At 47.8% G+C, this 14,501-nt stretch overlaps 1 protein-coding gene across 2 annotated transcripts; it reads right to left on the reverse strand.

Moving 5' to 3' along the window:
- Positions 1-7,717: 7,717 nt before the first annotated feature.
- On the reverse strand, positions 7,718-14,290 carry LOC124677145 (homocysteine S-methyltransferase 2-like). 2 transcript variants are annotated; one of them, XM_047213147.1, is made up of 8 exons: positions 14,243-14,290; positions 10,240-10,374; positions 9,555-9,611; positions 9,236-9,462; positions 8,962-9,091; positions 8,349-8,552; positions 8,186-8,257; positions 7,718-7,950 (listed from the first exon to the last, which is right to left on the reverse strand). In XM_047213147.1, the coding sequence occupies exons 1-8, from the start codon at positions 14,288-14,290 to the stop codon at positions 7,810-7,812; spliced, it is 1,014 nt and encodes a 337-aa protein (XP_047069103.1). In that variant the 3' UTR covers positions 7,718-7,809. The 2 variants fall into 2 exon arrangements, with proteins under 2 accessions (XP_047069103.1, XP_047069104.1); XM_047213148.1 differs by lacking the exon at positions 14,243-14,290 and having other exon boundaries at positions 10,240-10,392.
- Between the last annotated feature and the right edge of the window lie 211 nt (positions 14,291-14,501).

Consider the following 14,501-nt stretch of genomic DNA (forward strand, 5'->3'; position numbering starts at 1 on the left):
CCACATTACCCAGGTAACTTGCTCGGTGTCACGGGCTGAATTCCCAGGTGACTAACGAGCGTTGGTTGTAACTTTCTAACGCGTCGGCCAAGTCTTCCCCATATCAGGCGGGAGGATGAAGCAGCGGCGGTGGATGTATCGCATTGCTCGCGGGCCACCCAGGGATGTTGACATATGCCCACCAACACATAGCGGTCGTTTGCGCTCCTTGCAGTCGCACGAAGATCCAACCTCATGGTCATTCTTCGTCTTCTGGAACGACCATGACTTTCCACATTGCGACACTTTTGGTGGTATGTGGAGGGAGGGGAATTGGCAATGGTGTGTGCGGCAAATGACCGCGGCCGCTCAGTTTAAAAGCAGCGGAACACGCTACAACATCAATGCCCTAGCGCGGAAGTCCAGCGCCGCACGCCAACTCTAGCGCGAAGAAGCCGGCGAAGAAGCCGACGTAAGGCCATTACCATTCCGTGGAAGGCCGTACCGGCGTGGAGGACGAGGATGCACATAAGGCAAAGCGGGCACAAGACGCTGGCAGATTAACCCACAGGAAGTTGGCGCGGATATATACACACGCGATCACAGTTGTGTCCGCGTCGTCGCAATTGCAACCCAAATTCAGGTCACTAATGGGTGGACACGAACATCTCGATATGTATGCGCCGGGCTACTAGGTTAGGGTTTTTCCCTCATATAGTCTGATCCATGTCGACACACGTTGGGCCGCTGAAGATGGGTTAAGTGTTCTTACTTGCCTGAGTTAGAGAAAAGAAATTTCTGGCGATTTTGTACAGTAGATCAACATCAACCTGTGTACTCGATTCTCAAACAATGGAAAAAAGAAATCAGTGCAATTGATAGTTAACTGGAGCATAGTGCACTGTAGACGGATCACGCCTGTACGTACGTGTCCAGTACGTAGCCTGCAGCCGCTGTGCGTACGTGCAGGCTTTACGCACCCTGATCCAGTTCCGGCCGGTTTAAAGCCTACGCACTCCACCGAGAGTCTACTACGTGGTTAAAGCCCACACCCTGATCAGGGTTGTGCTAGCCTTGCTTTAACCTGGCTCAGAAGGCATGCAGGTGCACGCGGGCGCTCCTCGATTCTTCAAAATGCGGCGATTTACACAAAAATAACCTAAAAGTGAAAGAAAAGCACAGACTAACCCTCCAGCGAAACTATTTCACCAATCTAACCCTTTTGTGTGGCGCCCCTCCCACGGGCGCCACACATGCCCATGTGGCTCCCCTCCCTGCCGGCGCCACTGTCCCAGCCCGACGTGGCCCCTCGCCGGCCGAGCCGGTGCGCCCATCCGACGTGGCATCATGTGTGGCGCCCCTCCCAACGGCGCCACACATGCACTTGTAATCCCCCAAAACATACTGTGAGACAAATCCTCTGGGACTTAGCCGTTTTGCGAGGCTCGATGTGTGGCGCCGATACCACGGGCGCCACACTAGCCTGTGTGGCGCCGATGCCACGGGCGCCACACATCCACTTAAGTGTGGCGCCCGCGCCCAGCCCGACCCTCTCTTTCTTCTTTCTCTTCTCTCTGCTTCTCCTCCCCAACCGCCGCCGCCGCCCGCCTCCCCTTCGCCCCCCACCAAATCGACCAAGGAATCGTCAAATCTATCCGGCCAAGTCCTTCCTCCTCCATTCCTCAAGGTATTCCCCTTCGATTCCCTCTGATTCGTCCACTATTGTTGGTGGATTTGGTAGATTTGGGTATGAACCCTAGACATGGAAATTCATGTTGGTGGATTTAGATATGAACCATTGATATGTTAGTGCATTTGGCTCTGAACCTAGCAAGATTTGGATATGTTGGTGGATTTGGATATGAACCCTAGATTTGGTGGAACCCTAGATATGAAATTTTACATGTATGTGTTGAAATGGCTATGTATGTGTTGAAATGGCTATGTATGTGTTGAAATGGCTATGAACCCTAGATTTGGCTATGTAGATATAAAATGGCTATGTAAGTGTTGAATGTGTATGTGTAGGAACCCTATATATGTTAGTGGATTTGGATATGAACCCTAGATTTGGATATGTTGGTGGATTTGGATATGAACCCTAGATTTGGCTATGTAGATATAAAATGGCTATGTATGTGTTCAAATTCTATGTATGTATGTCTTGAAATGTCTACTATTTGTGATGGAATAACTCATATTTGAACCAAATATTTGTTGGAACCCTAGATATGAATGTATGTGTGTATGTATGAAACTCTCATGTATTTGGATATGAACTCTCATGTATGTGTTGCTCATTTTTGTTAGTGGAATGACTCATAATATGGTTGTGTAAACATGTAGGATGGTGTGGCTTCGGATGAAGAGTACGACAGGATGCACCTGGGCTGTTCATATGACGGAGAGGGGAACGGATCTTAACCCTTTGAAGATTCGTTACCATGGCACAGCGGATATACCGTATGACGAGAGGTACACGGAGTTCATCCGGCCTACCGGTCTTATGCCGTTCATATCCCTTGTAAGCCGTGGGGGGCCACACATGAACCCCTCTGCACTCACCGCCCTTGTCGACCGGTGGAGGCCGGAGACTCACACCTTCCACTTGAGGGCCGGCGAGATGGCCCCTACTCTCCAGGATGTTTCCATGATCCTTGCACTACCTATTCAGGGCGAACCACTGTATATGAACACAGCTTCTGATGGGTGGCGCCAGCAGATGGAGGCGCTTATTGGCAGGGCTCCTCCGCTGCCAACAGAACCAAAGAAGAGAGTTCCCGCCGGCGCGTCTTTCGAATGGATCAGGACTAACTTTGGAGAATGCCCGGAAGGGGCCAACGAGGACACTCGGAGGACGTACGCCCGCGTGTACTTATGGTACATGATTTCGAGGACTCTCTTTCCTGACAGTGGGGGGAAGCTGGCCCATTGGTGTTGGCTGAAGGCGCTTACGGTGTTGGACAACCGGTGGAGTTGGGGAACGGCGGCACTTGCCTACCTCTACCGGCAGGTGATGATTTGTTCTATGTACTATTTTCCTATAGTAGTGTGCTAGACAAAGTAGTAACCAAATATCTTATGTACGCAGTTGGAAGAAGCTTGTCGCAGGATCGGGAGCGGGGCCGGGAGCGGCGGTATTGGTGGATGCATGCTCCTACTTTCCGTATGGAGCTGGGACCGCCTATCAGTTGGGCGTCCCAGGGTACTCACCGAGACGCCATGGCCTCATCACCCTCACTTTCCTCGGGAGCCCACTTGGGCATACCTCTGGGACAATGTCTCGGAGATGACGAGCGATCCAATGGTCATGTACGGGCGGTACACTCGCGGAGTTGGACACTCTTACCGCTGAGCAGGTAACCGATCACTCGCGGAGTTGCAATCCTAGTTTTGATTGATTCTACCGGCATGTTCTAAATATTTGTATGCTGCAGGTGGAATGGGAGCCATATGGTAGCTACTACCGTATTGGCGCGGGGATGGCTGACCTCAACCACAAGTGCACGGAGGAGGCGCGGTTCTGGCGTATGCGCTGCCCACTCATATGCATGTGGCTTGTTGAACACCACCGGCCGCAAAGAGTGATGAGACGGTTTGGGCTGTATCGGGAGTGCCCACCACCGTGGCAAGACACGGACAAGGCGCTTCATAGGTAAACTTCGGAATCATGCGATGGAAGATTCTTGATAGAAGAGGTACAAACTAACTTGTTGATTCTTGCGGGCTTGATAGGCAGCGGCGGAGGAAGATCACAAATTGGTCAGTCCATCATAGCGGCCACATCGCAGCGTTCCAACACTCGTTTGGAAGCGGCACGGAATGCTGGCCACTGAGCGGATTGTGCCTCACGACTTGGCCGCTTTCAACAACTACCTCCGAGTGGTTCCATGAGAACACGCGTATCGAGTTAGTTAAGCAAGCGTATCCTGAGGAGATCTTGGACGACCCCATCCGAGTTCGATGAGGTTGGGCAAAGCCGGCACGACACCTTTGCTCGCGAGAGGAGATCGACTTCTATTGCTTCCGAGCTGAACTTCGTGGTAATGGATTCTCTCACTAAATAGTACATCATCTAGATTGCCATGTGCTCGCTTAAATTGTGTATGCTATGTTTGTCACGGCGGGAGGAGATCCAAAAAACAGCTCGGGAGTGCGAGATTATATGGGAGCGAGAGCGGTAGAGAAGAAAACACTGTCGGACCGTTGCGGCATTTCATTAAGGTATGATCACCAACTTTGAATGTACACTATTATGTTACGGTGGCTTTGTAACCATGAGTTTCTTGACGCAGAACACTGCACGAAAGATGCGGCGGTTAGCGAACTTGCTAGGTTGCCGCGAAGGCGAAATCCCTACGTCCTCCTCTTCTGAAGAACCGCAGGTATGGACTATTTTGTTGCTGTCAAACATGTTCTTACTAATTTCAACTTTTGTAATCTCATGTGTTCATGTTTCGAAGATTCCTCCCGAGGACGACCTAATTCCGAGTCAAGGCATACTTCCAAAGCATACCTCCAAGCAAGCCCCACGGTCAGCTTACCGGTTGAAGCCAAGGGGCAAGGCTCCAAACCGGTACACTCCGGAAGATTATGTCAACCGAGGAAAGAAGGTTGTCACCGAGGAGGATGACGGGCCGCCGCGGAGATCAGCTTTGTCGAGGATGAGGAACAACGAGCCGTTCTCTTCGGATGAGGAGGAGGAGGAGGAGGAGGAGCGAGGAGGAGCGGGACGAGGAGCGGGACGAGGAGCGAGGAGCAGCAGCAACAACAGCCACGGCAGCGGACGAAGAGGATGGCCGTCCGGAAGCAGCCCGCGAGGACGGCACGTCGAGGACGCTACTAGGATGTGCTACGTGTTGTTGTGAACTCTATATTCATAAGTATCGATTTGTGAACCCTATGTCATTTCAAACCATGGTCTGTAATACTACTTGTTGTTTGAATCTACGTGCTACAATGTGACCTATGAAGTGTTATATGTGTATGTCATGAAATTGCTACTTGTTGTGTCCAATGTTGTACTCGTAATCTGTTGGAGTTTGGTAGGATTTTTCATGTTTTCAACACAAGTCCAGGTGTGGCGCCCTTCACACTCGGCGCCACAAGTGCTAGTGTGGCGCCCGTGGCATCGGCGCCACACATGCCAACTTATATGAACCATTGGGTCGAAAACATCCGGGGGCTCGGACGATAAGTCCTTAGCCGTTTTCGCGAGCCTCTATGTGTGGCGCCCGTGGCATCGGCGCCACACAGGCTAGTGTGGCGCCCGTGGCATCGGCGCCACACATCGAGCCTCGCAAAACGGCTAAGTCCCAGAGGATTTGTCTCACAGTATGTTTTGGGGGATTACAAGTGCATGTGTGGCGCCCAACGGCGCCACACATGCTGCCACGTCGGATGGGCGCACCAGCTCAGCGGCGAGGGGGCCACGTCGGCTGGGACGAGTGGCGCCGGCGGAGGAGGAGCCACATGGGCATGTGTGGCGCCCGTGGGAGGGGCGCCACACAAAAGGGTTAGATCGGTGAAATAGTTTCGCCGGAGGGTTAGTCTGTGCTTTTCTTTCACTTTTGGGTTATTTTTGTGCAAATCGCCTCAAAATGCATGCATGCGTACATGCCTTCATCTTCATGGCCATGTCTGGTAAGTTTTTATTGCATACTCCTTTTAAACACACGGAGTATAAATTAATTGAAAAGTCAAAATTTACCAAGTTTAACCAATCTATAAACAAACGAATATCAATAACTGTAACATGAGTAATGTAATATCAAAGTTTGTCTAACGGCGGTGGAACTGTTGATATAGATTTAGTACTGTTTCAAACTTTTCATACTCAAAAGACTTTGCAAATTCTGGTTACCTTGATTTTTTTTTACTTGCCAACGCATCATGCTCTAGATCACGCAGAAATGACTCCGCAAAGGCATATGCCCTTGAACGTATTTATTTATAAATATATGCCCTTGTGCGCAGGTTATTTATCTGAAATTTTCTAGAAACTTATAGATATGATTTTCGGGAATATTTCCTTCACGGGTTCATAGGTACCTGAGTACCTATGAAAATCCATTGTGGCGGCCATTTCTGAATTTGGGCCAACGATTAACATCCAGGCAGTTACATGGCTCCAAGTTGAGGCTGTATTGTTTGTGGATTGAGGCCCATCCTCGGGTTGCAACTTAGAATTATCTGATCGAGCTTGTTGTGCTAAACAAAACTTATGATGGAGCTACTTCAAAAAGCAAAACAAAAAGTCCGATCGAGCTAGTCTGCGTTCCATTTTCGTGCATTCTGCTCTCCATGGACGATCGTACGAACTTGTCAACGAGGCTCTTCTTCCCGTAAGAGGTACTGTGAAGATTTTATTACGCTTAGCAGTGAGGAAAGTCGGATTCTATCCTTCAGTACACATAATCTACGACTATGTAAGATTACATGAAAACACGCTCGATATTCAGCCTAATCACCTTCCTTGTGATGCTATTTTTTGAGTATTAAAGAAACCTAGACAGCGAACGCTTCAGAACATTCTATTCTTGTGACAAATACCCAACACCAGAACTGAAGATTAAGGACATCTCGGGTACATTCCGTTGCAGCAGGTATGCAGTCGCTGTGCTGCATCTTTTCTTGCATGGATGGATGCGTATAACTATGTGGCAAGTCTTCTCTTTTTTTTTTTTGAAGCCGAACAGTGAATTTCCTCACTGCATATTTTATTTATTTTAATTTTAAAATAGTTTATGTACAGGCATAGTGCTAGAGAACAGCACCAAAGAGAACTAAACTAGCTAAAGAACTATACAAAGTCTTCTCCATTCATTTCGTCCGTGGCGCATAGAGAAATCATGACAAATTATTGCATCACAACAAGAAGAATATAACAAGAGGCAAGTGCAGATCGACATCTCGCTGCAAGCTGGCTTCTTTGGTATTGCATTTTGGTGAGATGAACACATCAAGAGAGGACACACAACTCAGTGGAGTCGACAGTGTCCCTTTCCTTTATCTTTTGATGATTGATGGAATCCAGACACGAAAGTATAGACGTTCAAGCCATCAAATCTTAATTTTCCCAAGTGTTGCAGTCTTCAGTTGTCAATCCAAGGACAGCGGAGTGAGGCTCATTGCTCGTTGTCTCAGTTTTTGTGTGCCGACCGTGTGTGCGTGAGTTTGTTTCTTTTGAGATCATCGCGTTCTCCCCCCTCTCCAATGTCTCACATTCGTGAGATCACATCGCGGCAAAGCACTCTCTTAAGAACATCTACAATGATACTATTTCACCGATGCTGGAAGAGTGAGTACCCACCTCCATAGCAGACCCTCTCTTCTAATAGTAAAACAAACACATCTTTTTATGATGCTTAAGTTGTTGCTTTACCTATCTAGTTTGGCCAAATAAATCACCATCATAATGTACTCACAACAGCTTGTTTTTAACCACAACTTTGCATTAAGAAGCTCAGCATGCATCTCAGTTAAATACTGAAGGATAAAATAGGGGAAAGAGGAATATTGAGAAACACGTGAGACACAACTACTTCATCTTACAACTATTATTGGGCATAGCTCAACACGTTATATGCTAAGAAACGCACACCTCATCGCGGTTTAAAGTAAAGCACAGAAAGTCGCAAACAAAGTAGTCTATCTCGCCAGTTAGCCTTGTATCATCACATCAGTACAAGAACATCAGTTTTTCGTTGTTTTCAGCAGCTCTTCGAGATCAAAAAAGCATGGCACATAAAGAAGTTGGCAGAAGTAGACAGATCAAGTGTGTTAGCAACTGCGCCGAAAACTATTGTCGACTCTAGCAGTCTCTTTTGATCATAGTCCATGCAGAGCCTTTGATATGCCTCTTATCGTGTCTGGGCTTGTTCTACAGCAACCCCCTATAAGGGAGGCTCCAGCCTCGTGCCATTTTCTCACGTATGAAACAAAATCTTCGTTTGAAACACCTGAGCAAGCCTGTGTAAAATATCCAAGAGGTTGTGGTTATGGACTGCATATTGACATACTTTCTTCTTTTGTAATTTGACTAGATCACTTATTCTCATGTAACAGCATTGGGAATACACATGTTTTCTTGGTAAAATCAGAGGCTGGTCTTTTTTCCCATTAACTTTTCTATAACAGTTGCAGGCCAATAACCCAGATTAAGAGTACCCAAACTTATCATGAATTTTTTTTAGCTGATACTTACCATCCATTCCTTCCTTACAGGATCATAGCTCTCACCACTATTAGGATATATCAATATTGGTTTGTTTGTAACCTGCATAACAGAACATTAGAAATTCATCAGCATAACATGCACACATGTACAGTGACATTTACAGGTCAATGCAGCCATGACAGGAAGTTACCTTTCGGATGGATAAGATTAATGCATGAATAAATCTGGGCGGAGTGCAATTGATACCAACTGCACCAACCTCCTTGCATGAATTAGCAATAGAAACACACTCCGTGAGGGAATCTCCACTTACTACATTAATTCCATCCTTTGAAGGGAAAGCAAACCATGCTGGAATATGTAAATTACACTCTTCTAGTAACTCAACATACGCCTGGAAAAGACCATAAGATGTTACTTCTTATGAGTAGGTTGATCAGGTCAGCGGTGCTCAGCAATTTGATTTAGGAATGTTTTGGAAAAAATAACTCGTAACTGATATGTGCATTAAGCACATATTTATTTGTCAAATATATTCCATAATACCAGAGCATAAGGGATTATTAGCTTTGTTTTATCAAATATACAATGTGGTACAAAATTTTCCTTGCACTAACATTCTAATCATATAGGATCACTTTTAAAGCAATTATGCAGTGTCAATGAAGCAAATCGTAGTGCTATGTTCATTGAGACCAGTGCACAATCTGAGCATAGTTTAGCATCATTTGCATATGTCTTTAATGTGTTCTGTTTCAATCTGCATCACACTGTTCAAATCCAATTCCAGTTTCCGAACATACCTGTGTCTCAATTTTATTTGGAATAGTTTCGAAAACAAGAATATCAGGCCCTGCTTCAGCAAGCACTTGAAGCCTCCTCCTATGAAAGTTTTTCAGATATTCCAAATTACCCTCCTTTCCGTAGTCGCCACTGCAAGTACTCAGTCAGATGTAAACTATCCCGAAACTCTAACAAAAAAGAGAACATGTAATCATTCCCACAATAAGTAGTATTCTGAACCATTATTGAGCATGCTAATATCATCTTTTATTACTTTCAAAATAAGGAACCAACCTATATTCAGAACCATCAGCCAGATATGCTCCATAACTTCCAATGGATGCTGCAATTAGTATAGGGCGCTGCCTAAGTCTTGCTCCATCTTTGGGCTCATCAGAACTATTAGAACATTTTCCTAGATATGTATCCCGTGCTTCACATGCTAGTTCAACACTTAGTTTCAGAAATGATTCACTTTCGTCCTGGGAAAATCCCCGAGAAAGATAGCCCTGAATCGTTGCCTGCGATACAATGTTACAAGCCATGAAGTTCATTTGTTTGAGAGTTCACATCAACACTTTTGCTCGAAAGATTTCAGAGTAACCAATAATACCTGGTATGATCCTGTCATCAAAACGCTTGCCCCAGCTTCGAGATACTCTAAATGAACCTGTTGAAATGAAAATGCATTGTTATTTATTAAGAAGGTACTATACGTGCTCAGGGACGCCACTTGTGAAATGTTTATGGACATAAATCTACTGTAACAGGTGTTCATAGAAATAATGCACTGCAGTTAAGCACAAGTGTTGTGGCAAAGAAATAAGAGGTGATGCAACAGCGTCTTGAGAAGCCTCTAGTACTGATCTTATTTCCTTCAAACTGTAGATAATAGTTTCCCATAGACCTGGCTAGAGAAGGCAAGAACCATACAAATCTAAGCTACAACACAAAATGCAATCAGGTTTCGCAATGTATAATGTCACAGACATTTGGGAATTAAATGTGATTGATATCAAAATCATATTAGCACATTGCTTTGAAGATGCCCAAATACTGCTACTGCTGACTTACAGCGAGCCCTGATTTCGTTATACAGCAAAGTAAAGCTTGTGCGTCCTGAGCTCCTAATACCTAGCTCCCTAGCCTAAGTATAACACCCCTGAAGTAAACAAGGTACATAGCGAAATAGCACAGGTCAAAAGATTTACTCAAACCGACAGACATTGCGCATTCGCTGCCCCTCACAAAGGGATACGAATCAACCGAGAAGCGAACGGGAGGGACAAGGAAAATACCTTCTTGATGAGGTGGGGGCAGGTGAATAGGCACTTGGCGCTCCAGAGTGTGTCCTTGAGGTCGGCCCCGTGAGCCTCCAGCTCTGTCGCCAGGCCGCCGTCCATCACCACCGCGCCGCCGCTCGCGCGCAGGAACTCCGCCATCATGTCCGTGTGCACAGCTTCCCCCATCTCCGGCGATGTCGGCGGCGCGGAAGGAGGAAGAGGAGTTGGTGGTCGACTGAGGAAGGGGGCGAGCTGGGGTTTAAGACAGAGTGGATTGTGCGGGTCCCAATTGTCGGCGGCTCAGATTTTGGAGTGCCGTCAGATCTATTGTGTGAGGACGTGCCAGGCAAGAAAATTAGGTTTTCCTGCAACGGGTTTTCAACTGAACTAGGTTCACCCGTTGCGGTTGTGAGGTGCGGCTTGAGGGATTTTGAAATTTGAAAAACTACTTGTATTTAAGACCTTACAATAGTAAAGGTTTAGGAAAATGACCATGAACTTTAAATATACTATTAGAGCATGTGTAACAGAGATGAACTCATCGAAACTGAGTTCAGTATCTCGAAAACGCCTGGTTCAGTTGATTTTGACAGTCGCGCAGAATAGAACCCGTAAATACGAACTGAAAAAATGAAATTAAAAGTTCGCGGGAGAATTCGGCGATGAACACATATAAACGAGGATAGTCGTTACTCCGATTGAGCATCATACGTACATAATTTGTACTACAAACATAAAATGAACTTAAAATCCTGACCTAATTTCACCAAAATTCGGTCCCGGGGGCCTCTACGCGCGGAGGAGGAGGGGGTGGCAGAGGAAGGTGAGGCGGCAGACGGCGGCGCGCGGCCTACTCCGAGTCGAGCTCGGCGATCTAGAGCTTCAAGCGGCGGACGCGTGCCTCCCGGCGCGTCGCCTCGTACTCGCGGACCTGGCGGACGGCGTCGGCCTCCTTCCGGAGGAATCGTGCTCGCGCCTCCGCTTCGGACATGGCCACGACCTGCGCGACACGACCTCCTCCTCCTGGTCATTGTGGACGTAGTCGTCGGGGAGAAGAGAGGAGTCGACGCCGCATCCTCCTCGTCCTTCGAGCAACTGTCGTACACCAGCGGGAGAGGGGGGCGGCACGACCCGCCGGAGGAGGAGCCCTCGCCGCCGTTTGTGTAGCGGGCGAGCTTCCCGCGGGGCGGTGAGCCCCTAGTTCGTCCACTGGCGGGTGCTGCGCTTGCTCGCGCCCTCGGACTGGTTCCATTTCCGGCGCTCCGCCTCCGAGCAGAAAATGGGGGCCGTGGAGGTGAGTCTCCGCCGCCCAACAGACCGCCTCCCCTCGCGGAGCTTCCGCAGCTAGCCATGGTGAGGTCACGGTTGAGCAGAGGCGGTGGGGAGATTTCTCGTCGGAGGAGGTGGAGGAAGACGGCGGAGCGGCGGCCGCGGCGAAGGGAGTAGAGTTTGGAAATCGAACTCCCCTCCGCGGCCCGTTTTAATATGGAGCCCGCGTCGTGTTTCTCGGACCCCCGAATTGAGTTTACGGGCCAGGCCGCGAGTTCAGGCTCTCATCTGGACCACTTTCGATCGGAACCCGCAAACTCACCGGAAAAATACAGTTTCGACGGGGTTTTCGGTCTCCATTAGAGATGCTCTTAGGAAACTAGGCGTGGCGGGCCTGGCTGCATAGGCGTTCACATCGTAGCTTGGTACATAACACTTTATCATCAATAACAAGTATTTTCATTTTATGATCCAAATCATTTTTTTGATCATAAATACACACTAGTGGAAAACGGGGCTGTAGCACCGGTTTGTAAGGGGCTTTAGCACCGGTTGCCCAACCGGTGCAACGCATCCGGTGCTAAAGCCCCCGCCCCCCTTAGTACCGGTTGTGTAATGAACCGGTGCTAAAGGGGCACCACATGGCTGGCTGTCGAGCGGCCGGGTGGAGGACCTTTAGAGCATCTCTAGCAGAGCCCGTAAACGGACCAAAACCGAAAAATAACCGACAGTTTACGGGTTCGGGCTGAAAAATGGCGCCGATCAGTTACCGTAAAAGGGCCAAAACAAAAAAACCTTTTTCGGGCCGAGACCGAAAACTCAAATCGGCTTGTATTTGTAGGGGGCGCTCGAACAAACCGAACGCTCGATCCCTATCTAGGGCGCGCTGAAATTTCAGCTGATACAACCGCTCGCTCTCTCCCTCCCCGCGCCGCCACCACACTCCGCCGCTGCCGCACCGCCCGATTCGCCCGAGCCCCGCATCCCGGAGCTAGCGCAGGTCGCCCCTGACCCTGCCCGCTGTTCCTCGCCCAATTCCGGGTGCCGCCCCCGCCGCCGCCGCTCCCTCCGAATCGAGGATGAGCTCGGGCGACGAGTTCGTCGATGTCGATCTGTCGGATTCATCGAGCTCAGACGATTCCGACCTCGACGAGCTGCTCCAGGACGACGAGATGGAGTCCACCATGCTCCTCCTCTCCGTCAAGGAGCTGGAGGACCGCGTGAAGCTGCTGAATCGGAGGCGCGGGTCCGTGTTGGGCCGGAACCACATCCATCGAATCGCCTCCTCGGCGACGAGCAGCTGATGTAGGACTACTTCACCGAGGTACCTACCTATCCTCCCCATCTATTCTGTAGGAGGTATGCATGCGGTGTAGCTTGTTCATCTGAATCGTCAAGGCCTGCGAAGCCAATTCGAATTAGTTCAAGCAACGTAGGAATGCCACCGGGGTGATAGGTTTCAGCGTGTTCCAAAAAAACTCTGCTGCCACGAGGGTCATTGCGTATGGCATCCTTGCGGATTACACCGACGAGTATCTTCGAGTTGGCGAAGATACTACATCGGAGTCGGTGCGCAGGTTTGCTCGCCTGATTATCAAGTTGTTTGGGCCAACCTATCTCCGAGCTCCCAATGAGGATGACACCAAACAATTGATGGAGATAAATGAGGAAAGTGGTTGGTCGGGCATGCTTGGTAGTCTTGATTGTATGCATTGGATATGGAAGAATTGTCCAAAGGCATGGCATGGACAGTACTGTGGCAAGAGAAAAGATGCAACCACTGTACTTGTGGCCCTTGCATCACAAGATTTGTGGATTTGGCATTGTTTTTTTTTTTTTGGTTTGCCTGGGACACTCAATGACATCAACGTGCTGCAAAGGTCCCCTCTATTTGCCAAACTAGCAAATGGGGAAGCACCCTCTTGCAATTACAAGGTCATGAACAATGAGTACACAATGGGATATTACCTAGCCGATGACATCTATCCGGATTGGGCAACTTTTGTTAAGTCTGTCAAGGATCCCCAAGATAGAATAGAAGCTGAATTTTCCAAAGCTCAAGAAGCATCTCGCAAGGACATTGAGAGAACTTTTGGTGTTTTGCAAGCAAGGTTTTCCATTGTTCGTGGCCCAGCCCGATTTTGGGACAAGAAAACCCTTGTCAACATCATGACATGTTGTGTGATTCTTCACAACATGATCATCGAGGATGAAAGAGAGTTGAGCTTGCGCTGCTTCTATGATAATGTTGGCACCCGAGTGAAACACCAACGCAATCCAGATCGCATTGAAGCTTTCCTTGAAACTCATCGACAGATTGAGAATGCCAGTACCCATGCCCATCTCGTCTATGATCTGAAGATGCACCACTGGCAGCGACATGGCCGTCATCTTTGATCCTACCATTCCATACATTTGTTGGTCACATGTATTATTGTTGAGGCATTTGTTCATTTGTCCAATTTTCCGAGAGTTGCTGTAATTTGGTTGAGACATTTTTCATTTGTTCAATTTTTCCAAAACTATTGTAATAATTTGGTTCACACTATTGTTTATGTGTTATAATAATTTGGATGATTATTTGATTAATTATGATCGATTGTTGTATGTGTTGCATATAAATTATATGAAAAACCATGCCTTTACGGGTTCGGAATCCGCTGGCGCAGAACAGAGACCCGTAAACACGAGTTCGGTGCACTGAACTCCGGATTTCGGTTCGCGTTTTTACGGGCTCTGCTAGAGATGCTCTTAGCACCGGTTCATAACATGAACCAGTGCTAAATGTTACTACCATGACATCGTTTTGGTGCTTTTTCCTGCTGTGGCACAGTATGCCGCCACGCCCTATTTGAAACACGTTAATGGACACATATATGAAACCATTATATTACACAACATCGTTATGAATAAACAGATCCAAGTGAAATCTTTCCGTGCTTGGCCGAACATATTACATAACGGAAACACAACATAATTGATCGATGGTGATAAAATAAAATTATAAA

Source organism: Lolium rigidum, chromosome 7 (genome assembly GCF_022539505.1).
Source record: "Lolium rigidum isolate FL_2022 chromosome 7, APGP_CSIRO_Lrig_0.1, whole genome shotgun sequence".
Taxonomy (NCBI): domain Eukaryota; kingdom Viridiplantae; phylum Streptophyta; class Magnoliopsida; order Poales; family Poaceae; genus Lolium; species Lolium rigidum.